Source organism: Hippocampus guttulatus, chromosome 1 (assembly GCF_054856545.1).
Source record: "Hippocampus guttulatus isolate MCC_2025c chromosome 1, RoL_Hgut_1.0, whole genome shotgun sequence".
Lineage (NCBI taxonomy): Eukaryota > Metazoa > Chordata > Actinopteri > Syngnathiformes > Syngnathidae > Hippocampus > Hippocampus guttulatus.
This window is the reverse complement of record NC_141261.1, coordinates 11,977,687-12,004,730: the sequence shown is the minus strand read 5'-3', so window position 1 is coordinate 12,004,730 and position 27,044 is coordinate 11,977,687. Positions and strand designations below refer to the sequence as shown.

Here is a 27,044-nt window from a genome sequence, read left to right as displayed (position 1 = left end):
AGGGGCTCATAAATCTCGGAGGCTCTTTGAAATGAAACGTTTGATGTACCATATGAATACGTATAATCAGTATGATTTTTTAAAGTTTGCATCACTGTTGTGCACTTCATCTCCCAAAACAGCAAAAAGGACAGGATACAGAGAGCACACACTGTTTATACAGTCACATTTTTTTTTAATTTACGGATCTGGTTAATTTCAAAACAGCGCAAGTAATGTGCAAAGCAAGAAACAGTCAACTGCCCAAAAATGCTCAGAGACAGAGAGGGAGGGTATAATTTAAGGGGGGATTTATATTTCAAGAAACAAAAAGTTTGAACAACAATGAAAAGCACATTCCTGTCGTGCTGAGGGGTGACTTTGTGGAACAAGTTGGGAAATAGACATAAATCAATGTGCAAACCCAAATCTGCTTCAAAAGAAGTATAAGGAGTAATTCCTGAACAGGTATAGAGACGAGGAAATGTTTAACTGGAACTGAGATGTAAATAAAAATAAAATCTTGTTTGCTTTCAAACTTGGCTTGTAGCAGACGTGTGCACATTTTCAGCATGACCTCTTTGATCCACTGGTAAAATGACACTTTGATTCGCTCCTCTTTCACCTGTAACTGCTTCAAACAACAAAGTGTATGGGAAAAGTGGTCAAGATTGTACGACTGTCTGTGTCTTATGTGTTGTGTTGTATTATTTGTCATTTTATGTTAGCTGTTCTTTTGACAGCGGTGCGGGCACCCGCAGCGGCTCCTCTCTCTCATGAGGAAAGAAATTTCATCTGTGCTCTATGTTGCACATGGAGCACATTTGCCAATAAAGTTGACATGAACATGAAAACAGTGAAAAATATATATCAATTCATATTTTTGTTTATGCTGGACGAGATCATAAGGTACGTGTGGTCTCAGTTTATGTAAAATCACAATGAAATTTAGTATAATATAATACGTCTTCAGAAAATTGAACTAAATTCATCGTCCTAAAAATAAAGTAAGTCATCACTTTTTTTCATTTTCAAATGTTATACTGTATAGGTGAAGTTACAGAGTGATTGGGGCGTTAAACAAATGTGTATGCTTCCTACCCCTATGTTTTGTTGATGTCGGTTTTATCTTTGTTTATTTTTAAAAATTAAATCCATTGATCCATTCAAAACATGTATTATTGAGACAACAACAAAGCTGAAGTGATGCTGCACCTGCAGCATTTTACTGTTTATTTTGTGGAAGGAAGGAATGTGCACGACTTGGCATCTCCCCCGCCTCCTCCACGGTTGCGATTTGACCAGCACGATCCCGTTTTGGACGCTTTGACCTTTTCAAATTTCCGGAGCGACTGTGTTTCGGGCGTTCACAGTCGAGGATAGCAATTCCAACTTGAACGCCAATGTGTTGCCTTCCACGGATGTTTGCATGCAGACGCTTACGTAATATAAGATGATAGGAAGTTCGAGGCTTGAACATGAAATACAACGGCAGTGCGCATTACGATGACGGTATTTTGATTTCTGGCCTGCAGCGGCGGAAGTATAGTCGATTCTTTCACCAGATCCTAGCCTGGCCACAATGTCTGGTCTGAACCGGTTCTGGAGGAGGAGCGCGCACTGGAGCCTTCGCTCACTGAGTGACGCCTTAACGCTGCGCGCCCTCAACCAGGCTCGGCCTTCTTGTGACGAAAACGCATCCCATTGGCTCTTATGGCATCACCACGCCCACTATTCCTCCCGTACCGTTAAACAAGAACGCTGGCTGCAGCTTGTGATTGGTCGACATTATCCCCATCATTTTTATTTTGGGACCAGCCCTGGCTGTGCACGAGGAGGAGCTGAGTTGTATACATATCGCGTCCGACTTGTCTACACTACAATAAGGCGGCGTGCACTTTTCAGCACCAGTACTGCGTGGATAGCCGCCCACGGAGCACCGCGGAGGCCAGCCGACGAATGTGCGATTCGTTTTCGGGGCAAGTTCATCGCTCGGCTGACGTTCCGGAGACACCGTGTGGCGAGCTTGTTCCGTGCCACAAGGCCATAGATCGGTTAAAAAGACAAGTTTGGGCGGACCTTATTTGCGGTCTAGACGTTGCTGAATGGCCGCAAATGAAAGGAAACAAAGGTGATAAAGAGTCTTCATCCTAGCTGGTCGGTCGTGGCGAGCCGCGCCAGAGCTCCATTGTGTGAGCATCCCGGTGCTATTTTTCACAGCCGCCCAACCCCCGGTGTCCCTTCCCCCCCTCCCTTCCTCCCTTCCTCCCCTAACAGCAGCTACAACTCTTTTGGACTCACTTTTAGTTGGGGAGGGAGGGGGTACCACGAGCCTTCCGTAATGTGCTCCCGCCTTTGGTTCGTGACCGACCGACGTATCAGTCAGGAGTATCCCCAAATTCAGATCCTCCGGGCATTGAAGGAGCGCTGCGCCGAGGAGGATGTGGAATTCCGTTCTCTTCTCATGGATCAGATCGTCCTCACCATCAGCGAGGGACAATTGGGTAAGTGCAGTTACACATCATGTATTGTTGCACTCACCAGGGGCGTAGCCAGAATTTTTTCAGTGAGGTGGCCAGGGTGGCACAATAACTCATTGAAGGGTTGCCAGGGGTGGCTGTGTGTACGTGCATGTGTCTTTCCATTTCTTTTCACACAATCCACAGTCACGTTTTCATTAAGTAAAGTTCACACATAACCAGAACTATGGCCATCACAGTTTTAATCAAGCAGGAACAAGTTTAAACGCAATGTTTTGCTGAGCTTAATTTACTGGAGAGTCAATTTCAGCATGTGACGTTCGCCTCCCGTCGCCAACTACGTTTTGGCGCATGATGACCCGTCAACGACAACTTGTGTAGATGCTTGTGCGACCCCTGCCTGTGACTTTGTACCAGTAAGTAAATTTTTGACGCTGGTTGTCTCACCGACAAATCAGACAGACTGGGCCAGCCTGAAATAGTAACTGCATGCTGATTTAGAGATTGACGTACTGACCACTGCTCATCATATCTAAAAAAGCACAATGACACTAAACACTCTTAATGCTTCACAATTTTAAACATTGCTTTTTACTATGATTTGTTCCTGCTTGTATTACGAGTGTAAGGTTACGTTGGTACATGTGTGCATTTTATTTCATCAAACATTTTGTTAAAATGGGTTTTAATTTATATTGACTGTAAGAATCAAAATATCTTTTTTTTCAATAGCATTCGGATCAATTATTCTTGAAATATACGCTCAATCAAAATGAATTGTGGCAGAGTATCAAGGTTATCTAAGAATACTCAGAAAAGCCCGAGGTATCAAAATCTTCTTCTAGAAATGGGTGCTCGCCGGGGGGGGGGGGGGGGGGGGGCAGAGAGTGACAAGCGGTGGCCATGGCAGCAACCCTTGGCCACCACCTCACATTGCCACCAACGGTGGTCTGTTGGGGGGGGGGGGGGGGTCTTCACGGGCTAGCCCTGTACGCCTCCAAGGCGTAATGAAAGCAAATGTGTGACCGCCTAACCTACTTTTTCCCAGCGCCTCGTCACCGAGGGGATGCTGCCTGTCGCTAATAAGATTTCTTCTGACCACGACTTGGAACAAAGGCCTTTGTTAATTACATCAGAATCAAGTGGGATGTTGCTCTGCTTAGCATGATTATTGAAATTCACAGTCCTTGACGGCAGTGTTTTTCAAACTTTTTTGGGCCAAGGCACACTTCTTTCATTGAAAAAATCTCGCGGCACACCACTAGCTGAAAATGTGAAGGAAAAAAAACGCTTATTTTAACAACTAACGTGTTATATTGTTACTATAACCGTTTTTAACATTGAAGAATGACGTTATAACAGCTTGTATTGGAATCAAATGAACACAAAGAAAGAAAGTATATTATAATCTTTCATATTTATTGTTTCACTGTCGTTCTGCATTCATGCGGCACAAATTCGCTTGTCTTCAGTGGTCGAAACACAAGGCAATTGGCGAGCTGTTGCTGCTCCCTAGCGGTATGGAAGGGTACTACACGATTACTTTCTGGGCGATAGACCGCACAGGCATGCAAATTGGATATTATATATTTGGATTGGATATATACCTGACAAACGCACAGGGTTTGAAAAGCACTGCTTTACGGTATTTATTTTACTGTGAGAAATTGTGAAGGTTAATTTTCTAACGCAACCTAGTTTGAAGTTCAGTTTGTAGTTTTTTTAATGGTCTTGTTCAGTTCATAGTTCATATCAAAAACATGTTGAACTAATTTCATCGTTCAAAACGTAAAGTAGCTCATAGGTTGTTGTTTTGTTTTGTTATTTTGACGTTTACAAGATATCTTTATTTATATAGCACTTTCGCAACAGCTGCAGCTACAACTAGGCGCTTTACACAACATTTAACATAAAATGCCAAACATAATACAACAGAATACATAACATCAAATATGGACAATAATACAATTGTAACAACTCTTCCTACATATGCTTTGTTGTTTGAAGCGCTTCGAGATGAAAGAGGAGAGGATCAAAGCCTCCTTTTTCACCAGTGGAACAGAGACGTCATGATCACAATGTGCATGACGTTACCCACGTTTGCTACCCAGCCAAGTTTGAAAGTAAACAAGAAGCTGTAGCATCCATTGACGAATACAGAATTCGGTTCAGTTGTCCTCTCCCATTTAGATCCGCCTCAATTCCAAGCGCCAACTCTCAGTTCCAACTATAATACGTTACCGCAAGCCATTACAGTACTCCTAAAATACTGGCATTTCGCCGATTGCTGCCCCCTTTCATTCAAATGAGAATTGTAAACAAAAACAGTTTTTCATGCACAGGGACAAATAAAATCTAAGGTAGGAATCATGGTGAAGTAGAAAAAAAGCTGTCACACACACTCTTGAACTAAACCCCCTCCTGTTTTCGGGCAACCGTAAAACAATGAATGACACAACTGCGACATTCTGCAGAGAGGCAGAAGGTTAATGAAAATAAGGTAGTTGTGCTTTTTGCTGCATCAAATAAATATACTTTGAATGATCCCATGATTCTACCATTGTTTTTTTGAACGCCAAAAGTAAGCCTTCAGTGATATAAAGTTTACTTCACAGCACCATGATCCAAGTTGCCTTGAACAAGTCTGATAAATTTAGTGTGGATCCTGGAGAGCAAAAGCAAGACATTTCAAAGTCCAGATCATTTTGATCCAGATTACAACTGAGCCCTGGTGATCATGACGTATAATGTAAATGTCACGTCCCTGAATATGCTTCCGAGCAAGGAGGCAAATCCATCTGATTTGATGAACAAGTAAACATGTGTGGAGACGAAACTTCAGTCGACTGAAAACAACTTTCTGCCTTTCGCTGCAGAAATTTGGCTGAGCGGGCAACTAGTTTGATGTTTTTGTTGGTCTATTTAAGGCTCACATTACGTTTGATGGTTTTGTTTTCTTCATACCCAATGCAAGAAACTGTCCAATACAATACATGTCATCCATAGTGAAGACATATTTTGGTTTGAAAATAAACATTCTCAAACGTAATTTGCCAGGTTACAGAAAATCGAAAAAAAAGGCAAGTGTTTTTCCTTGAATAGCTGAGGATACGTTCCCCGAAAAAAAAATTGCGAATGCCAAACCCCCAATATGCAGGTGTCCGCTATATTATGAGACCGCTTTTCAAAGCCCTGACTTGTGCTCTATCTTTGAAGTCAAGATGGTGCCCGAGTAGGCAGCCGTCGGCAAGTGCTCTCATGAGCCTTGCTTTTTTTTTTTGTTTTTGTGTTTGTTTTGTCACTTTGTGTTTGTTGTTACGTCGTGTGGACCTGATGTGGACTTTTTTCAGCATTTTTTGGCCACGACATTCATCAAGGAGGAGACTCGGTGCTTGGTGGTTGCGCCTTCGCAGCAGCATGGGTATACCAGCACTGTTTTTGACTGGGAGGAATGTCGGCGCCATTTGACTGTCGTTGCTGGACAGTCCCGCGGCGCTTGTGTCTTGCGCCTGTAACGGGCAGCATTTTTCACAGCCTCGCTTTGTTCAGCGGAGAGATCAGTGCTGTTGAACGGTCTGCGACTGGATGGATGTAAGTCTTGAGGAGCCGACGATGAGAAGAAAGGAGTGTCAGCGCAGAGCGCCGATGCGTATGTGGAACTGGGAGTCGCGGCTTGGAATTGAAGCGGATTACGTGGGACAGGAGAAGTGAACTAATCTCTTTTCGTCAATGGACGCTACAGCTTTGTTGTTTGCTTTCAAAACTTAGCTTGTAGCAGACGTGTGCACATTTTTCAGCATGACGTCTCTGATCCACAGGTGAAAGGACACTTTGATCCTCTCCTCTTTCATCTATAACTGCTTCAGACAACAAAGTGTATGCAGAATAGTGGTGAAGATTGCACGACTGTTTGTGTCCTATGTGTTGTGTTGTGTTATTTTTGTTATTTTGACTTCAAAATGGCGCCGCGAGAGTGGCTGCCTTTCCAGCAGCTCCTATATTTTGTTGTTCTACTGCTTCCTTTCATAACTTTGCTGCTGTGAATTGGGAATTTCTCCATTGCGAGACTAATAAAGGTTTTCTTATCTTATCATGTGATGGTGACAGTAGGATCCCACCCAACAGACATGCATGGAATTCATCAGCACAGTGCAAAATGGACTTGAGTCATCGGATGAGGGATGTGAATGTGTCTCAATTAACACATTAATGTTGTCTGCTACCATTGGCATTGGCACTTGGGAGAAGATTTTGAACACAACATGGGGTATCCAAATAGGCTTTCAAAAATGTGTACTCCTGGTTAGCCGCTGTCTGGCTAGCTACATACAAAAATGCTAGCTAGATCCAAAAATGCAACTGTATGCTTTTCGTCAGTAGTGAACTAAGTGTGATAGTGAATGTTTAAACGTTTTACAGTATGCTTTTTCTTTTACACTTGTGTAACGGTTAATATTTGAAAATAAGAGGCGGGCACAGGCACATCTGTGACATGCTTTTAATGAATGTCTGTATTGAGACTGTGACCACCTAATTATTGCACTTGTCAGACAAGAGAGAGTTGATTCAAACACTCCTTGTGTAGTTAAGCCATAAAACATGTGTGAGGACAGTTTAACCCTAAATCGTGCGTGTGCGTGTGTGTGTGTATATACGGTATATACTGTATATATATATATGTGTGTGTGTGTGTGTGTGTGTGTATATATATATATATATATATATACAGTATATATATATAATTTGTATTTCACCTTTTTTTCTCTGGAAATTTTTTTTGTGAAGGTTGATCAAATCAGTGGTTGACAGTCATCCTGAAACGGTTGCTGTTCCACCTTTTGAGGTTTCACTATATAATCACTGGCAATCGCATGTTTTGGGCTGGTTTGATATAAAAGCATATGAATAAAACCAACCAATCAATGATTTACTGTAAATTTCCCGTTTTATTGGAGTGAATCAAATTGATGCAAGCAGGTCAAAATCGTATGCATAAATCAGCCATTACCTGATTAATTGTGCCTTTTTTTAAGGTGGCGTACGTCTGAAACGCATTCAATATTACTTGTATTTGGCATCATCAATGATGGGAGTCTTTCCAATAATTCGAGGGAATCCCCTTGAAAGAATATCTGCCGCCTAACATATGAAAAGACTTCGTAGACTAAGTAGGGCACAAACAAATAGATGACAAACAACATAACCTCTTTGGCAAATCTTAATGTGGAACAGTTTAGCTTGGTACACGCTATTCCCAGCCAAGTGGAGCACCTTCTAGACCTGTGTGCACACAAGCGGAGCTGACCTGTTACCTGTAATCCTTCCAGGCGCACACGGCAAATGTCTCCTGAGGCCCGACGCCACAGATTAACAGCATATGGGTGGATTAGGCGTTCTTGGAGGAATCTTAGTTTATCCCTGACGTCTTCAGGTTGGCATTGCAGTACGCGCAGCTTTTGCACCTCACACCTGTAACACGGTCATTCATCAAGGGTGGTCAAAATGTGGTGCTGGAAGGCCCCATTCGATTCTTAAATCTGATAGATGGGCCAGGTCATTCATACTTTGTAGGTGACGTATAGGGTAACTGTGCATTTAGCGTAAGTAATACTGTTCATTTTAATAGTAAAACAAATTCACATTTTGAATTCTTTGAATTATAATTAAATTAAATTATATGCTTTAAATTTTAAAAAGTGTTGAATGTATAATGTCAAATTGTTTACTTAGCATTCTTAAAAACTATTTACAATAAATTAATGAACCAATTATGTAATGCATACATGAATAACAAAAAAATGGTTTAATACATATTACTGTATTTTCAGGATTAAAAGGCACACCTAAAATTATTCAATTTTCTCAAAAGTCGACACTGCGGTTTATAATCCAATGCGCTTTATATTTAGATCACTATTCTGATTTCTTGGACGTAGTATTTTAAATGTCGTGTAAAGCGCTTTGTTACAGCTGCAGCGGTTGTGAAAGCGCAATATCAATAAAGTTCTATTGTATTGTATTATATTCCCTTGAGCGTAGCGCCATCTAGTGGATGCATAAGGCAACAGCAGTCACTATTGTAGCTTCTATTCTATGCGCCTTACATATGAAAAGAGTTCTAAAATATGCCATTCGTTGAAGGTGCGCCTTATACACCGAAGCACCATTTAGTGCGGAAAATACGGTAATTAAAGGGATTATCTCACCGGGATGCCCCTTTTTCACTCAAAAACTCTGTATTTTTTGATCGGGAAAAAGCGATATTATTCCAACAGTGTTATATAACTTGATGTAAATGCTCCGTGGGCTGATTAACGGAGCAGGCAGCACAGCTGATGCGGATGATGCAACGTTCCAGGAATTTGAGTAGGGTGCAGGAATTGGCATCTAGATGTTCATGGCTATGTTGGAGTTTATTGTTTGTGAAATTCAGCATGGCTAATACTCTATATGTCCGCAACATACGCACATTTTCCACGTTTCAATTCCTTTGCATGATTACATTTTCAGTGACGTGTAATATCAATGAATCAAGCAACACATGTCTTTCCTTGTATGAGTTGCCACAATTTCACCATCCTAATCTACTAAAACTTGACATTCGTTTTAGGCTTGGTCACAATGCAGTCCCTGATAACACAGTGACATGTTGCGACTTCAAGGTTTATCTATCACTGGCCTCAGTTTCAAGTTTCACTCTTGGTGTTAATCGTTTCAGTTTGAGGCTGGGAGGACTCATGAAAATGCATGTGTACCGGTACATACCCTTTGCTTTTGGTGACTAATGATTTTCCCGAATCCACGCGCAGACAAACCCAGTATTCAACAGGGCGAGAGACATTTCACATCTCGTGATTTGTTGACAGGGCCATTCGAGGAGAGGCCCAGCAAGGAATTGATGACAAATGCATCACCCTTATGTCGTCAAATGACTGACTGGAACCAATATTAACAGCAACCATTGCACAGCTTTCATGTTATATAAGCTTTAATGAAGATCTACTGAGTCCCCAACGCCAAAAATGTGAATGTCATTCTATCTTCTCGCACAATAGACCCGAATCATATTGGAGGTTATGTTTTTGTCACCATATACCTGTATTTCTTGATGATCAGAGGACCTCCAACAGAGTTGTACCCATTTGAATGCTTGGAATGTTTTAAACCTGGAGAACCCAAGAACCCTTTTCTTCTTTGGAAAATGATGAATTTTATGTTAAATGACTGCTATATATTCACTGAACACCAAAATATATGTTTTTTCAAATATTTAATGCTTTAATCCTAATTTAGGATTCGGGCCAAATTTGACCCTTTGGGATTTAAGGGTAGCATTTGAGTAGCAAAATTTATAGGGGCCAAATTTGACCCCGTGGGTTCTCCAGGGTTAAAATGCCCCTCACATAATGAGCAGTATATATTTTCCACAATATCCTACCTGCTGGGTCACTGATATGCGTGTTGTCACATATTAATGGTTTTACATTTCACATTAACGATATACCTATTTATAATAAAAAAGAAACATTCAAGTGATGAATGTTTAAAAAAATATCAGCGACTTTAATGACACACTCATTTATCATCAAAATTTATCCAAGTTAATCAAGGGTAAATAGTTAAAAGAAAACCATTTTTGGTTCACTTCTTTTTACACTTAATGACTATTCAGAATGTTAAATGTTACCTTACTGTACAGTTATCAAAGGGGATCTCAAGTCACAATGTTCTATGCGATATGTTTAATCGAAACACAGTCTTCTGATTAGTGTTGCATTTATGGAATAAGAAGAAAGGCGATTAATCCACCCGTTATCAGCCATCGTAAGGAGGCTGACATTTTATGTGACACTGAAACGGGCGTCAAAGTGCCCTCGCACTTGAATTGCAAATGTCACAATGAACAAGCCTAAAAAAAAAAGATGATTTGTGATGTTCACAATGTGAGCCGGAGGGCACTTTGACATCACTTTCACCTGAAAAAAGTCAGCCTCCCAAGATGGCTTTCCCAGGAGTCACATAGTATCCAGTGTCATTCAAATGATCCCTTGCATGAATTAAAACAAAACAAAACAAAAAAAAAAGACTTAATCAATGCTCTGCCTCATTGGTCTCGACACAGTTCCTTTGTAAATAGAGAAAAGCACAGTTAACACAGAACAGTGTCTGTCCGACACGATGATACCACCTCTCTACACTTCCCACTGTAGCACCGCTCGCATTGCTCTGTGTGCCAGTACAATCGGAGCAGTGTGTGAGTGGATTGAATAGAGTCGACCATGAATCCTTTTGCTTGTGTACAGAGATTTTGTGAAGGAGGGGTGGTGGGGGGGGGGGGGGGGGTACGGCTGTTTTTATGGCTTACACACATTTTCACATGCAACGCTTGTCCCTTCGCATGTGTTTGGACCACAAGGCATCCTTGACCTTTCCTGGCTGCTGCCTTCTTATTATCTTCTCAGTACTCTCTGACACACAATTGCCGTCAATAATATATAGAATAACCCTTTATGAATCCCCCCAGGGGTAAATTACAGATATATACAAGCAAAGTGGATAGCACACTAAAATAATTGTATCTCATCGTAAAAAATAACCTTGTATTTCCTCATGGGAACATGGGAACGTGGGAGGAAACCGGAGTACCCGGGGAAAAGCCACACAGGCACGGTACCTCTGCACTGTGAGGTCGACGCGCTAACCACTCGACACCGGCCCGCACTCCATAATAAACATGAATTCCTAAAGTCACATTGGAGTGATCTGCTGTATGGTTAATCACAATAGTCATAAAATGTTGTACTCCCGACAACCAGATGCCTTTTTGGTGAACTAAGTCCGATTACTGGTTCAGATATTGGAGCATTTAATAGTGATATTAGACAGGATAGACGTGGTTGTCGTTTTATAGCACATGAGGGAATATCTTTTTAAAGAACGCGCTCCTTCCTCCCTTCAGAGGAGTTCCAGAACCTTGTGGAATTTAATCCAAGCCATACAACAACGATTTTGTTGACAATTATAACACAGTGGTGTGTACACATGATTTCCCCCATCTGATGAGTCACATCATATTCCCTCACATCTGTCTGAATGCCGTTGCGCTCTGTTCGTCTAAATTCATTCACGATGGACGTCGAAAAGGCCCCATGATGTGGGATTTGTTTATTGACACTGACCCAAACAGTTGCCCCTAATGCATGCCTACATTTTTTTTTCATAGTCCGACGTGCAACGGGTGACACAATAGAGTCTGCGTCCAGTGTGTCGCTGTCACAGTAAACAAGCTCTCTTGTTATGCCAGACAATCAAATTGAGTCTGCGCATGCTTTCACTGACCTGAACAAACAAATGAAAACATACGGATATGCCGTCAAAACGTTTCTGCCCGGCGCTCCGAAAGGATCTGCCAGCGCAACAGGATAGATGATGGTGAAGGACAGCCTGCAGCTAATCCTACCATCCGCCACGACTGGCTCCATACAGCTTAACACTGCCAGCCTTGTAACCGAGTGCCGCTTCCTTGCCCTTAACTCTGCCAACTGGCAGCGAGAGTTGCAGGGGATGATGACTCCGGATTGCATCTGCCAGAAAAAGGTCACATTTTCCACCCGGAGATGATGGCTTCCGCAACTTTTCACCAGCCGCTTACGCAACTCGTTTCTCTTTCTTAAACGTGGCAAACTGGGAGAGGCCAAAACAGATGCTGACTGATGTCTGCTCTTCCATGCTGGCCAGGAAAAAAAAAGTTCTCTTTAATCGGCCCGAACCACACTGGAAGAGCATAAGTGTTGAGTTTCGCTTGTAAAAAATGCACGTGGACCTTTTTCTTCAACAAATGACTCTACCTCATCTCTGACCCTGCAGGCCTGCAAGTGGACCAAGAAACGGTGACATCTTATCCCCAGGTGGTGGTGGTGCGAGTGCCCACGCCATGGGTGCAGTCGGACAGCGACATCACCGTTCTGCGTCACCTGGAGAAGATGGGCTGTCGGCTGATCAACCGTCCTCAGGCCATACTCAACTGCGTCAACAAGTTCTGGACCTTTCAAGAGCTAGCCGGCCACGGCATACCTTTGCCTGACACCTTCTCCTATGGTGAGCCATGCATCGACCTTTTATTTGTTGTAATATTGTAGGGAACATGTTTTAAATGTGTGTCATATGTTTTCAGAAACAGTCGCGAGATGATACGAACACAGTCAAATTATAAATGTATTTTCATTTCAGGACCGAACAGCTATTATAATTTCTCAGCCGAGGCGCTTGTCTGTTAATGTGAGGGAATTGCCATTGCCGCTCGAATCTGTACTCTCCTGTGTATTTGTATTAGCGACGGATGGCGTGGGCAACGTGCCCGTAACCAGCAGAGGTGCCATTCATGCGTTTCCAGCTAGTTTGAAGAAAATAAGAAAAATCTGGATGAAAAGTTGAGCGGCATCCACAGAGACTTCTGCTCTTCCTTTGCAGAAAAAAACCTATATATATATATACTGTATATATATATGAACAGGGTGAACAGGACCCTAAGAGCCTTCATTGCGAACTCGATGAGGATGTGGAAAACCACACTTGAAGCAAATGGCAAGCCACTTACCCAAGTGTCCATCAAATGTGGCATATACCAAGGTGATGCACTCTCCCCACTGCTGTTCTGCATAGGACTGAACCACCTAAGCCAAGTAATCACCAAGACAGGCTATGGATACCGCCTCAGAAATGGAGCTACAATCAGTCACCTCCTCTACATGGATGACATAAAGCTGTATGCTAAGAGCGAAAGGGACATAGACTCCCTGATCCACACAACCAGGATCTACAGCAGCGACATCGGGATGTCATTCGGGCTTGAGAAATGTAGTCGGATGGTGACTAAGAGAGGAAAGGTAGTCCGCACTGAAGGGGTCTCACTCCCTGAAGGAACAATAGCAGACATTGAGGACAGCTACAAGTACCTCGGTATACCACAAGCCAATGGCAACCTCGAACTGGCAACAAGGAAAGCGGCTACGGCCAAATACCTCCAGCGAGTGAGGCAAGTCCTAAGAAGCCAGCTCAATGGCAAGAATAAGACCCGGGCAATAAACAGCTATGCCCTGCCAGTGATCAGATACCCTGTAGGAATAATAAGGTGGCCAAAGGAAGAGATTCAGACCACGGACGTTAAGACCCGAAAGCTCCTAACCATGCACGGAGGGTTCCATCCCAAATCCAGCACCCTGAGACTGTACGCAAGCGGAAAGGAAGGAGGCCGGGGACTAGTGAGTGCGAGAGCCACTGTCCAGGATGAAACATCCAAGCTCCATGAATACATCAAGGAGAAGGCTCCAACGGATGACGTACTCAGAGAATGCCTCAGACAATGGGGAACAGAAGATGAGGCGCTGGAAGAGGGACCATCATGGGAGGACAAGCCCCTACACGGGATCTCGGGAACAACATCGGACATCTCAGTCCAGAAATGTGCAGTGCTGGGAACAGCAAGGATACTGCGCAGAACCCTCAAGCTTCCTGGCCTCTGGTAGAGGACCCGAGCTGAATGAGGGACGGACACCACCCGAGGGGATGTACCACCGGACCATAACTGAAGTGGCCGATCTCAAGAGGTCCTATCAATGGCTAGAGAGGGCTGGCCTGAAGGACAGCACAGAGGCACTCATCCTGGCTGCTCAGGAGCAGGCCCTGAGCACCAGAGCCATTGAGGCCCAGATATACCACACCAGACAAGACCCAAGGTGTAGGTTGTGCAAAGAGGCACCTGAGACGATCCAACACATAACTGCAGGGTGTAAGATGCTGGCAGGGAAAGCCTACATGGAACGCCATAACCAGGTGGCTGGCATAGTCTACCGAAACATCTGTGCGGGGTATGGACTGGAAACCCCAAGGTCAAAATGGGAAACACCTCCGAAGGTGGTGGAGAATGACAGAGCGAAGATCCTGTGGGACTTCCAGATCCAGACTGACAAGATGGTAATGGCGAACCAACCAGATATCGTGATCATAGATAAAGGGCAGAGGAAAGCCGTTGTAGTGGATGTAGCGGTCCCAAGTGATGGAAACATCAGAAAGAAGGAACACGAGAAACTCGAGAAATACCAAGGGCTCAGAGAGGAGCTGGAGAGAGCCTGGAAGGTAAAGGTGACAGTCGTGCCTGTGGTGGTCGGAGCACTCGGGGCAGTGACCCCCAAACTAGATGAGTGGTTGCAACAGATCTCGGGAACAACATCGGACATCTCAGTCCAGAAATGTGCAGTGCTGGGAACAGCAAGGATACTGCGCAGAACCCTCAAGCTTCCTGGCCTCTGGTAGAGGACCCGAGCTGAATGAGGGACGGACACCACCCGAGGGGGGGTGAGACGAGAATTTTTAAATTATATATATATATATATATATACACACCCTGCGATTGACTGGCAACCGATTCAGGGTGTCCCCCGCCTACTGCCCGGAGACAGCTGGGATAGGCTCCAGCACCCCCCGCGACCCTGGTGAGGATCAAGCGGTTCGGAAGATGAATGAATGAATGAATGAATATATATATACATATATATACACACACACACACACACATAATGGCCTCTCGAAGTACCTCTTTAATGACCAGCATTAAAATACAGGGACCGAAGTTGGCCTGTTTATTTATCAAAAAGCAGAGAGCTTATACATGACTAAAATTGCAATATTACAATCTATTTTTTTCAAAGAATAAAGTGAAAATTTGATGTGAAAAACATCAAATCACACGTAACCACATTCATAACATAACAAGAAAAGAAAACAAGAAAATCAAGATGTAAGATGTCAGAGGGAAAAAATGGAAGTCAAGTCAAAATTTAATGAGACTGTGTTGCACATAAAAGGAATTTTTTTTTTTTTAACTAATCGATGATTAAAATTTAAATGCTCATGTACACGTATTTAAAAGTTGAATGCAACTGATCTTTACTTGGGCATTGATTCTTTTGCGTGCCACTGCGTCAATAGACCCCAACGCCACCAGTCATCCTCATACCGCGCCTTGAGAATCACTACTCGTCGATCAAGGACATTGCAGAGTTGTATTTTTGTTCATTGTTGCAGAAGCAAACAGAACTGTGAGAGACATCATCGTCATGCGATGATCCCACGTGTCTTCAACAGATCAGTCAGGTTTTCTAAATGATGAAAGATTTTAGCTTTGGGAATGCCCGCTCATACAAGGACAGAATCATGCTGTAGAAATGTCCTTTTTATTACTTTGCATTCATTTATCCTAAAAAAAAAATTATAATAATAAACAGAACAAGCCCCACAATTCATTGTACAACCCCCCCCCCCCCCCGAAATTAAATGAAAACATGACATTTTACAAGAGCACACCACGGATTCCGGCCGTAAGGGAGTGAGAGAAAGAGGCTGATGTTTGGCCTACATTCCATTGGTCTCTCTTCGGTGTAGTCCAGGCAATCCGTGCAGCGTGGATACAGAGCTTATGTAACAGTCCTGCTGCCTGACCCGCTGTCCCCTCACGACTTTTCAAAACAAAATAAGCTATCCCTCTGCTCCTCCCCTCCTCTTGTTCTCCCTGCTTTCTCCCGCTCTTCCTCTTTCTCTCTCTCTGGTGGAAAGCATGTGAATCAGTGTGTCTGGAAAAAGCCATGTGACCGAGTGGATCACATCTGTTCACTTGAATGGATTCCAGATTTGAGCAGTGAGCCATGTGAAAACAAGGAAAGAATTAAACACTGGCTCTGCAGTATGTTTAGTAACATTAACAATTCTCTTTTGTATTTTTTTTTTGATGTCCCGAATGCATTTTATCATGACACGTTTTAGCTTTGCTTTGCGCCATGAGCAAATGCGCCGAAAGCGGAAGCATGACGGTGACTTGATTTTAGCCCGCTCCAACGACCGCTCACTTCCAATCTCGTCCATTTCGCAGCGGCGTGACGCCGCTGTTTTGAGTCACTTCTGTTGCCATGGCGACGGGTTCCTTTCCTCACCCCCCCACCCCCTTTGCAGGCTCACTCAGTTGCAATTGATGAACTTGGAGATCAAATGAAGCTCCCTTTGACACGTTGCGTTCCTCTGTGTGATCTGGTGGCGCTTGTGTGTGTGTCTGCGTATGTGCCTCAGGTGGACATGACAACTTTCGAAAGATGATTGACGAGGCAGAGCCGCTGGGCTACCCGGTGGTGGTGAAGAACGCGCGTGGACACAGAGGTAAGACAAGGCGCGCAACGCCTCGCTTTCATGGGCTTGCAAGTTCGTGTTTAATGGAGGCCGCGGGGCAGCTCACTTCGGCCTGCTATCGACTTCATTGGCAGAATGTTCTGTGATGTGAATTCATTAGCTCCCACATTTAAGATAACGGGCGGCCCAGTGGTCCAGTGGTTAGCACGTCGACCTCACAGTGCAGAGGCCTTGGGTTCGATCCCGGCTCCGGCCTTCCTGTGTGGAGTTTGCATGTTCTCCCCGTGCCTGTGTGGCTTTTCCCTGGGTACTCGTGTTTCCTCCCATGTTCCAAAAACATGCATGGGAGACTTATTGAACACTCCAAATGGATGGATTGGATTTAACATAAAAAAGTAAAGATCTAGTGTGAGTGCTCTGATGCCCCCCCCCCGACACACACACACACAACGCATGCACTCTATGTCGACATACAGCTACTTATTGCGGCCCATCCCGGCCACCTTGCATAAATCTAAACACATATGTCTAATAATGTGCACTGGCATATGCGCGCATGCACACACCATGAAAAACACTCGCCCCACTCCTCAGTTATTCGTGAGACTGTAAGTACCACGGTGCAAAAGAAAAATGAACAGAGTGACAAATAACGCAGTCAAAACTGTTCCGGGCATGCTGGGCGGTCACGTAATTCGCTCTCAAATAATTAACAGGATGGCTTTCTTGCCAGTTGCCAGTTATTCAAAGCAACAGCCACCTTGCACAAAAGAGAAAAAAAATAGTAAAATAAAGAGCGTGGCACGCTCGGTGACGCACGGGCACAAGCACGCTCCAAATGTATGTGACATAACTAATGACACGTGCATTTTCTATTTTTTATTTTTATTTTTTCAAAATGCTGCGGGGGGAAGTGAGGCGATGGCACATGACAGGGGACAGGAGAGGGAGGGAGATTTCTGCCAGGTCTGACGAATTACCTCACGAAAGCGTTCTCTGGGCCTATTTGGTCAAATGTCCCTTACGGTGGTGAAGAATATTTCCTCTTCGCTCTCGAGTCTGCCACTGGCCTGGAATCAGCCGTGCCCAAGCACATACATTCCCTGTATCGTTATGCCATCTTGTCACACACACATCACTATGGATTTTTTTTATTATTTATTCTCCTCTCCGAAAGGCCAACGTTGATTAGTTTTGTTTTCACTTTTGAGTTTCAAAGTTACAAAAACGAAATGAATGAAGGAAGCAGGTATCAAAATTTTGCGAGTTTGTGTCCTGTTCAAATTGCCGGACGTGAGTTCACCCTCAAACCATGGCGGTGATTTTTTTTTTTTTGCTTTCCTTGTTTTCTACATATGCTGCGTCATGGTTTTCACCGTGAGTTTGTGCTTGCCAAAGAATGTCTCGTCATCGTATTTGGACCCGTCACTTAGACACCATGTGCGCATACGCACGCGCGCGCGCACACGTACACAATCACATGATTTGACCTTGCTTTCGTACTGCGGGTCAGAGGCCTAGGCAAGAAGAAGTGCTAATTAAAACGGACTTTTTCTTGCCTCTGTGAGAAGCATTTGTTTATCCCCCTTAGAAAAGCACGCGAGCCATTTTTTAGAGAAGAGGAACTGAGAAAAGACATTCTCAGCAGATTTAGCTCAAAGACTTTGCAGAAGATATCAAACCACAATTAGAGTTCCTCAAAAGTCAAATCGCGTGCGGGTCAATACCAAAGGTCTGGTTACGCTGAATGAAAAAGTAATTGCACCTCGTGCATTTTTTCCTTTTTTTTTCTATTTCCCCAGGCAAGGCTGTGTTCTTGGCACGGGACAAGCACCACCTGACAGACCTGTGCCACCTGATCCGTCATGACACCCCCTACTTGTTTCAGGAGTATGTCAAAGAGTCACATGGCCGTGATGTACGTGTGGTGCTGGTGGGCGGCCGGGTCATCGGTTCCATGCTGCGCTGCTCCACCGATGGACGGATGCAGAGCAACTGCTCCCTTGGTAGGCATTTTCATAACGCTTCCCAAATATTCCTGTACCAGCAGCAGAGCACAAGAACAGTTCTAAAAGGTACCCTCCACAACTTGCGTTTTATTCATTTCGTAATCTGAAAGATGTTTTATTTTGAAAAATGACCGGATTCCCTGTTACATCTGTCCACAGTATGTCACGCTTGACGCAGGTGAAGTTGCGCTTCTCGGTCACGTGATAGGTTACCGCTAAAATGAAACCAAGGAGCTAGCACTGAGGTGTCAAACTCATTTTTGTCACGGGCAACATTTTATTTACCGTTTCCTTTGGAAGGCTGTTTTGACTGAAACCATATAAAGGAGTCAAGAATCACTGTTAATTCAACTATTGTTTAAGTTACTATAATGAGGGGTTTGGTAACAAGAAAATGCTTCCAATATCTCTCTTATTTATTATATATGAGAATTTAGAATTTTGTTTGACATTTTCGAAAGCATCATGTAAGGTGACATGTTTGATCTGCTTTCGCCGGCCACATAGAGTGATGTGGTGGTCCAGATCTGGCCCCCGGGCCTTGACTTTGACACTTGGAGTTTGCAAAATGAGTAAAAAAAACAAGCGTCTTTGGAAAGTTTCTTTGGGAAGGGGAAAAAACCAGCCAGGAGAGAGAAGAGGAGCCTATGACTTTCAAGAAAAAGAAAGCTACATTTAATAAGACAGTATCAGGAGTCCTACTTAAAAATACGGCTTTATCTCAACAGGAGATTCCCACGCACCAAGCCCACTCTGCATAATATGTGGCAATGTCATATTTTGCCTGCACTTTGTATTTGCGCCGTATCTTATTTTGAAGGCACGTTTAAACGTGACCATAGCGACCAGAGAGTCTTGCGGCCAGGACGTTCCTCGTGTTTCAAGATCCCGATCTCATCTGTGCTGGTTGTCAGATGTCGTGTTGTAGATTTTATCAATCTGCGAGCGGGACAACTGCTGTAAATAGTGTCGGCAACATCCGAGCCTGAGGCTTTGCTTCTTGGACACAAAACAACAGATTGCACCCATTGGGTTTGGAGCAGAGCTCCGCCACAAGTGGAGGAGTTTTAAGTCTCATGGCTGGCTGGTTCGCAATGCGTTCTGTGATCATGAGTTATCCGCATACTACAAATTCCATCTAATCAGCCTGAATTGCGGTGCTCCTCAAATAATTAGGGACGAGTCAGAAGTCAAGCGGGAGAGATTGGACAATTCCTGCACTGGCGATTCGACATTCGCTAGAGCCAATGTCTTCCCACGAAACCAATCCGACATGCATGCTCTTCTCATATTAGAAGTGCAGACAAAAAAAAATTAGCAATGCGTTGTTTTGGATAGCATAGAATCATCTTTATTGTGGTATTTTCTCAGGGAACAATTGCAGTGTCATGCGGACACAACCATGTCCCCCCGTACCTTTTGCACTAATGCAGTTAAGTCAAGTTAGTTTTCGGAACAGATTAAAAAAATATATATATATATATATATATATATATATATATATATATATATATATATATATATGTTACCCTTGCTCTCGTCATTGTTGACCTGTCGTGATCATCGATTTTTATTCTGCGGTTCGTTTATCGCGGCTTCGGTGCATCGCATATTTTTTCAAACATTCATTTAAAAAAAAAAACATTTTTATATACTGTATATTAGTCCGCAAAAATCTGTGTCTAAGTGTTGTTTACTATGCGTGCTCGTGTGTGTGTGTGTGTGTGTGTGTGTGTGCGCACTCTGCTCAAGCGCGGAAGGTCCACGTGGGGCACGTGCGCTTGCTCGCACATGGGTGAGCAGGTGAGTGTATGTGTGTTGCTGAGAAAAGAGAGAGAGGGGAGAGAGACTTATAACAACAAAAGCAGGTCTCTCCATCCTTAATTGTCTAAACAACCTTAATTGACTAATCATAAAAACATCTGCTGCACGCCAGCGGATCGCTGGCCTGTGTGTGTGTGTGTGTGTGTGGGTGTGTGTGTGTGTGTGTGTGTGTGTGTGTGTGTGCGTGTCTGTGTGTGTGTGTGTTAGTGCGCTCTGCTCAAGCGCAAAGGCCCACGTGGGGCAATTATTTTTTTATATATGTTAATTGGTAGCTACTTCGCGGATTTTCGTTTATCGCGGGTGGTTTCGGTCCCCATTAACCGCGATAACCGAGGGAATACTGTCGTCGCTAGAGGGATTGGAAAAGTCATTCGCCACAAATGTGTTCGAATTAATTGGTCAAAGTCAATTATTTTTTCCACAGCTTAAATATTTGGTTAAAAATGTACTTGGAGAACTCTGCTCATTGTTAAGGCTTGTTGGATAATGATCTGAGGTCAATGGTATTATTGTATTCAGTGACTGCATCAGTCCCAAATCTAATTATTGATTATCATCATTCAGTTGAAACAGTCGCACCCTCTTTCCAATTCTTGTTTCAAGCATGATGATCCATCTGCTCCATGACGTCTTTTTTGGAAACAAAGGCAACAAAGGCTGGCTTGAATGTACCCACAAGAGGCTGGGTATCTTCCTCTGAGCTACGCAGAGCAATTCGCGCTGCGAGAGCGCGCTGAGTTTTGAGTCCAGTTGGAGTCGTAACGCACTGTGACATATTTGGAGCATTGGTCCTCAGATTATTATTATTTACGTCATACGTTTTATTGGCTGTATGAGGATCTGCTGACATTAAATTTCAGTTCAAAATTACCCTACATTTAATTGTCATCATCCCTCTTGTTTCATAGTTTTGAGTACATGGCGGAATGTCACATTTTAAACAGTCTATTGCGGTCGCCTTTAGATTTAATTGGATTTTTTTTTTATGTGTACCAGTGTGACCTTTACTCACCATGGAGGCATTTTCTCTGTGACATTTTTAAGAACTGTCATATGAGTGTAGGATTAAGTTGGTGTTCAGAAGTTAAATAAACAATCACCAGTGATTGTGAAAGTACATTACCTCAGTAAGAGTTCATGCATTGCAACTTGTAATGTTCCCCACTCACAACAACAGTTAATATGAAAGAAATGATCCAAATATTGTCAATTTAGCCACAATTGTGCTGAGCAGTTAGAATACAGACACATTGCCATAACATTGCCTCACTTGCTCATTTTCAGTCGTACATGTACAGCAGGGGTGTCAAACTCATTTTAGTCGCGGGCCAATTTCAAATTGCGTCTTCCCTCGGTGGGCCATTATGACAGTGAAACCACAAAATTATTACATGTACACAACACATGAACACCTTACTAGTTTTGAAATCAGTCAATTATAATAGTTTGTTTGATTATTGTTTAAGTGAGTGTAAACAGGGGAACAAAATGTTGCAAAATATCAACTTTATTCATCAGACGTGCCAATTTGACATTTCGGTATGGATTTTAGCAAGTTGACACACATGATTTGCTTTGGCGGGCCACATAAAATGATCTGATGGGCCGTATCGGGCCCCCGGGCCTTGAATTTGACATAGAGTAGTTTGATATACAGTATGGTTGTTATCACTGGTTTCCTTTGGTCGTGGCGTCACCAAGGCAAAGAAAAAGCAAAGCACCGTTGTAAAATTGATTCTTATGATGAGACGTTAGTACCGTACAAGTTCAAGGTCCACTAGCTACTACACATCCATCCATCCATTTTCCGATCCGCTTTATCCTCACAAGGGTCGCGGGGGATGCTGGAGTCTTTCCCAGCTGTCTTCGGGTAGTAGGCGGGGGACACCCTGAACCGGTTGCCAGCCAATCTCAGGGCACACAGAAACGAACAACCTCACACCTCGGGACAATTTAAAGTGTTCGATCAGGCTGCCATGCATGTTTTTGGAATGTGGGAGGAAACCGGAGTACCCGGAGAAAACCCACGCAGGACAGGGAGCACATGCAAGCTCTACACAGGGAGGCCCGAGCCGGGATCGAACCCACAACCTCTGCACTGTGAGGTCATCGCGCTAACCACTGGCCACCGCCCCCCCCCCGCCCTTCCACTAGCTACTTGATCAGGGTTATTCCAATAAAAAGAGTTGTTGTTTCAGCGTCTTGACGTAGTCACCTATTGACTGCCAAAGAAATGAGCCCTGAGCACATAAACCCTTAGAGTATCTCTTCACCAGGTTGTAAGAGAGATGCAGTCGAGACGGTAAGACGAACTGAGAAGCATAGAAGTGGACGTCCTTTGAAACGGAAAGTTGTGATTTTTCCGCTCCGGGTGAACAGATGCATCGAAAAGTTGAGTGACTACCTGGAAAGGTGCCTCGTGAATGAACTCAGCAATACGTGTTTGCTGTCATCAAGGTGGCGTGGGGATGATGTGCCCACTGAGCGAGCAGGGCAAGCAGCTGGCCACTGAGGTGTCGAACATCCTCGGCATGGACGTTTGCGGCATCGACCTCCTGCAGCTCAACAACGGCTCCTTCGTGGTGTGTGAGGCCAACGCCAACGTGGGCTTCATCGCCTTCGACCAGGCGTGCGGCATGGACGTGGCGGGCATTGTCGCCGACTACGCCCTGTCCATGCTCCCCAACCGCCTCACCCGTAAGATGTCCTTGCTGTCGGTGGTGTCGAGCACCAGCGAGACCAGCAGCGAGCCCGAGGTGTGTCCCGTGCCCACTGTCGGCGGTTCCTTGCCGGAGGCTGTGTGCAACATGAGCGTGGGCTCCACTTCCAGCGAGAGCGACCCCGAGCTGGCCGAGCCGTCTCAGTCGCCCCCCTGCCAAGCCTCTGGCTCGGTCCTCCCCGACCCGGCCTACAACTTCAACACGCTGCTTGCCAACGAGATCAAGCTATTGACTGAGTGAGATGCACGCACCAGCAAACGCACACATGCGCACACACACACACGCACACACACAAAAAGCATACACACACACACGCATCCGTTTTTGAAATACACGTGGATGAATGCGAAAACAGAAATTCTTGCTCATACTAACCCCCTCCAAAAGATTTGAGGCTGCTCCCCTGACTCCCCCTCAGTCCTATGGGCTAATTCAAGTACGCTCTCTGTTTTCGCTTGCTGATAACAACCCTTCGAGTTTGGGTTAACCGTTAACCCAAGCCCTGACGGTTTTTATGGGGCGGGGGGTATTCCTTCTTAGACAGGTCATGTATGGTGAAATGAAGACTGTTGTAGCTTCTCCAAGTGTTGGGGAGAGAAATAATACAGAGCACCAGACATGACATGGGTGGAAAACAAAACCAAAAAAAAAAGTCCATTGTAGCCACAATATGGACATACAGCAGCCTCCGTACTTATTGGCACCCTTGTTTAAGACGTGTTAAGCCTAGCAAGCCTTCGCCGCTCAGTGAGGTACGGGCTTTAACCAACTTCATCCACCTTTTAATCCTACCGCTGTCATGTTTCATTTATTTCTGTAATTGCATGACAAAACTTTTTTTATTTGAATGAGAGGCTGATTATTCAATGTTATAATATGTGCAAATCATTGTACACACGTTTGGCTAGTCAAACCAAGCTGAGGGCGGAAAGCTGCTGACATGACTACAGGCCACTTAGGTGGCCCTGTGATTTGAATTTGAAATGTAATTGGTTCAACAAACAACCCCGTTGCTAATATAGATCGAGTTGCATCGGTCAGCAGTACAGATTCTGAAGGCGGATATGGTTGACATGGCAACACAGAGAGGCTGAACTCTGATTGGACAAACAAATATTCAACATGCACGTAGTGGAAGTAGTCCATCCATCCATCCATTTACTAATCCACTTATCCTCACAAGGGTCGCAGGCAGGCTAGAGCCTCTCCCAGCTATCTTCAGGCAGTAAGCGGGGGACACCCTGAACCGGTTGCCAGCCAATCGCAGGGCACACAGAGACGAGCAACCATCCACGCTCACACTCACACCGAGGGACAATTTAGAGTGTTCAATCAGCCTGCCATGCATGTTTTCGGAATGTGGGAGGAAACCGGAGTACCCGGAGAAAACCCACGCAGGTTGGCCAGAGCCGTAATCGAACCCTGTGCTAACCAGTCAACCTCCGTGCCGCCCGGAAGTCATCTAGCCAAGAGAAATGCTACGAAATGAAAAAAGGAAACATAACGAATACAGTATTCAAATATATTTAGTAAATGTAGGTCAGTACTTCTGATTGCGCTGCAGAGAAGGCCTTGCTGGCGTTGAAACGAAATTCTTATTTGGGGCTACAAATGAGTGCTTTGTGAATAAATTTTATGGCCAAAATACAATCCCTGCCCCCAACCACCAGCGCCTCCCCCATGTCATGTCTTTGGACTCTGTCAACTACAACCTCAGGCCGAGCTTATTTTCCACCCGCATTCAGTTCAGCACAAATATTCATGTTGCTTGAAGTATTAAAAGTATTACCCTTGCTCTTTGTTTTTTTTTGTTTTTGTTTTTGTTCTTTGTATGTAGTGTCTTTAATTAGCCGTACCAGCAGCAGCAGTCTGCCAAGTTTGGAAAATTCCCTCGTGTCTAGCACTTTATTATAAACAGATGCATTTGTTTCTTTTCTTTTTTTTTTCCATACAAGAAAAAATATACCTCAAAACATGTGACTTGTCACTGCCACAGAATGACGCGTAATTGTTGACAAGGAATACAACACATATCAGGCACTTCAAACACTTGCTGTTCTTCCCTCGAGTTTGCTATTTTGTTTTGATTTTTGTTGAAAACGTTTCTCTCTCCAATATTTTTGGAAGTTAAAAAAGGCATCATATACAAAAAAAAGTAAATAAAATAAAAACACAATCTACTTTTTTGATTTTTACCCCAGGAATATTTCAGGGACTTTGATAGCTCATTGCTGCCATTCAAGCGGCCGTACGGCAGCACCGATTAAATTCCGACTTTGTTCCACTCACGTAGCCCTTAGTATTTACATTGTGGTGCGTTTTCTTGATAACTCAGGGAAGCAGCCTGGATCTAACCTTCAAATACCAGACTTATCCAAAAAGACATGACAAAAGCAACAATGAGGAATAAGTATCATAAGATGTGGTGGATACATTAACATGCACTTTTCCCCCTTGCTTGTTCTGTGTTGTTCTTTGTTTTATTCATAATTTATGCTATTTAAAAAAAAAACAAGTGGTTTGTGTGCCCTAATTAATGTGTAAAAAGAAAACAAAATGGGAAATTGTGAAGCCTGATTTCTTTTTTTTCTTTTTTTTATTTTGTGGGCGGAAGTAAGTATGTGGAGTTGTAGCCAAAGCTAAGAACCAGACACATCTCGCGGGACACCAGGAAAAGCAGCAGCTCCCAAACCCCCCAACCAGCTGCTTTCAATGCAATCACAGTACCTCCACTGACACACACACACACTCACACTACTGTGACATCATCCATGAAGCGAGTCACGTCACCAGTGTCAGCACGCATATTGAGAGACAACTCTCTCCACTTGTTGTCGTTCTCTTGTTTTGGATTTGTAACGTTTCCCATATCGTTCCGCGTCGTTTACATCAATGCCATTGCATATCCTTCATCGACAAGTCTGTTAAACACATCTCAATTCCGTTAACGGGGAAATGATTCACGGGCTGGCCCAAGTTCATTTTTTATTTGTTGAACGCTGGAAATGAGCAAACGGTACTGTGTTGAGAGATTTTAAGAATAGTGACAAATGGGCCCTTGTACGACCTTTTGCATAGCAAATTCTCAAAATGACCATCAAACTGACCACATAAAAAAAAACAACTTCATAAGATAGCATTGCTCATATGTCTGGGAACCCCTGTCTATACGTTTACAGCAATATAGAGAATGCATTGTTAAAAGAAATATCCTTTGAAAGCATATACAGCATAAACGTAACTCAAAACTGAGGAGGGTCATGGTAGCATGTACAAAAATGAATAAAGCAAAATACTGTACAATATGGCAATACCACAAAATATGGCTAAAAGCTTTCACTGATTTCTTGGCATGGATCTCTTTGTGGGGAAGTCTCATATTTATGTTACCGTGTTCCGTTTGGGTACTGAATGTGAACACATGTACCATCACACCCTGAGTAGTAATTAAGACACATGCCTGTCAACGTGATTGCCATTTCCCAAATAAAGGCTTACCCCGACTTGGGATGCACATTGATTGTGTGGCGTGGTTATTACGTGCCACGCATTATGCAGTATAGCTGCCCATGGCCCACTTTTGGGTCCCCAGCCACCAGTTGATAATCGCTGGATGCCTGCTTCTGACCGGGGCTTTATTTGAGTGACTTAATCAAATAACTATTTGGTCAAAGGAGTGAGCGGGCAATTTTTAAATCAACTTAATTTCTAGATCGTGGGCATTTTTTACATTTCTGTGGGGCTGTGATTTTGATTTTTTTTTTTTTTTAAGAATTGAGTAGTAGGATGTAATTTGGCCCACTGGCGGGTTCCACACCATTGCTTAAAATTAAGCTACAAGTTGTCCGGATCCTTTC

At 43.8% G+C, this 27,044-nt stretch overlaps 1 protein-coding gene across 1 annotated transcript; it reads left to right on the top strand.

Annotated features, from left to right (window-relative positions):
* The first annotated feature begins 1,770 nt into the window (after positions 1-1,770).
* Positions 1,771-26,703, top strand: rimkla (ribosomal modification protein rimK like family member A). The gene is made up of 5 exons (XM_086109928.1): positions 1,771-2,483; positions 12,327-12,557; positions 16,578-16,664; positions 18,437-18,640; positions 22,925-26,703. The coding sequence occupies exons 1-5, from the start codon at positions 2,321-2,323 to the stop codon at positions 23,425-23,427; spliced, it is 1,188 nt and encodes a 395-aa protein (XP_085966054.1). The 5' UTR covers positions 1,771-2,320; the 3' UTR covers positions 23,428-26,703.
* The last annotated feature ends 341 nt before the right edge of the window (positions 26,704-27,044 follow it).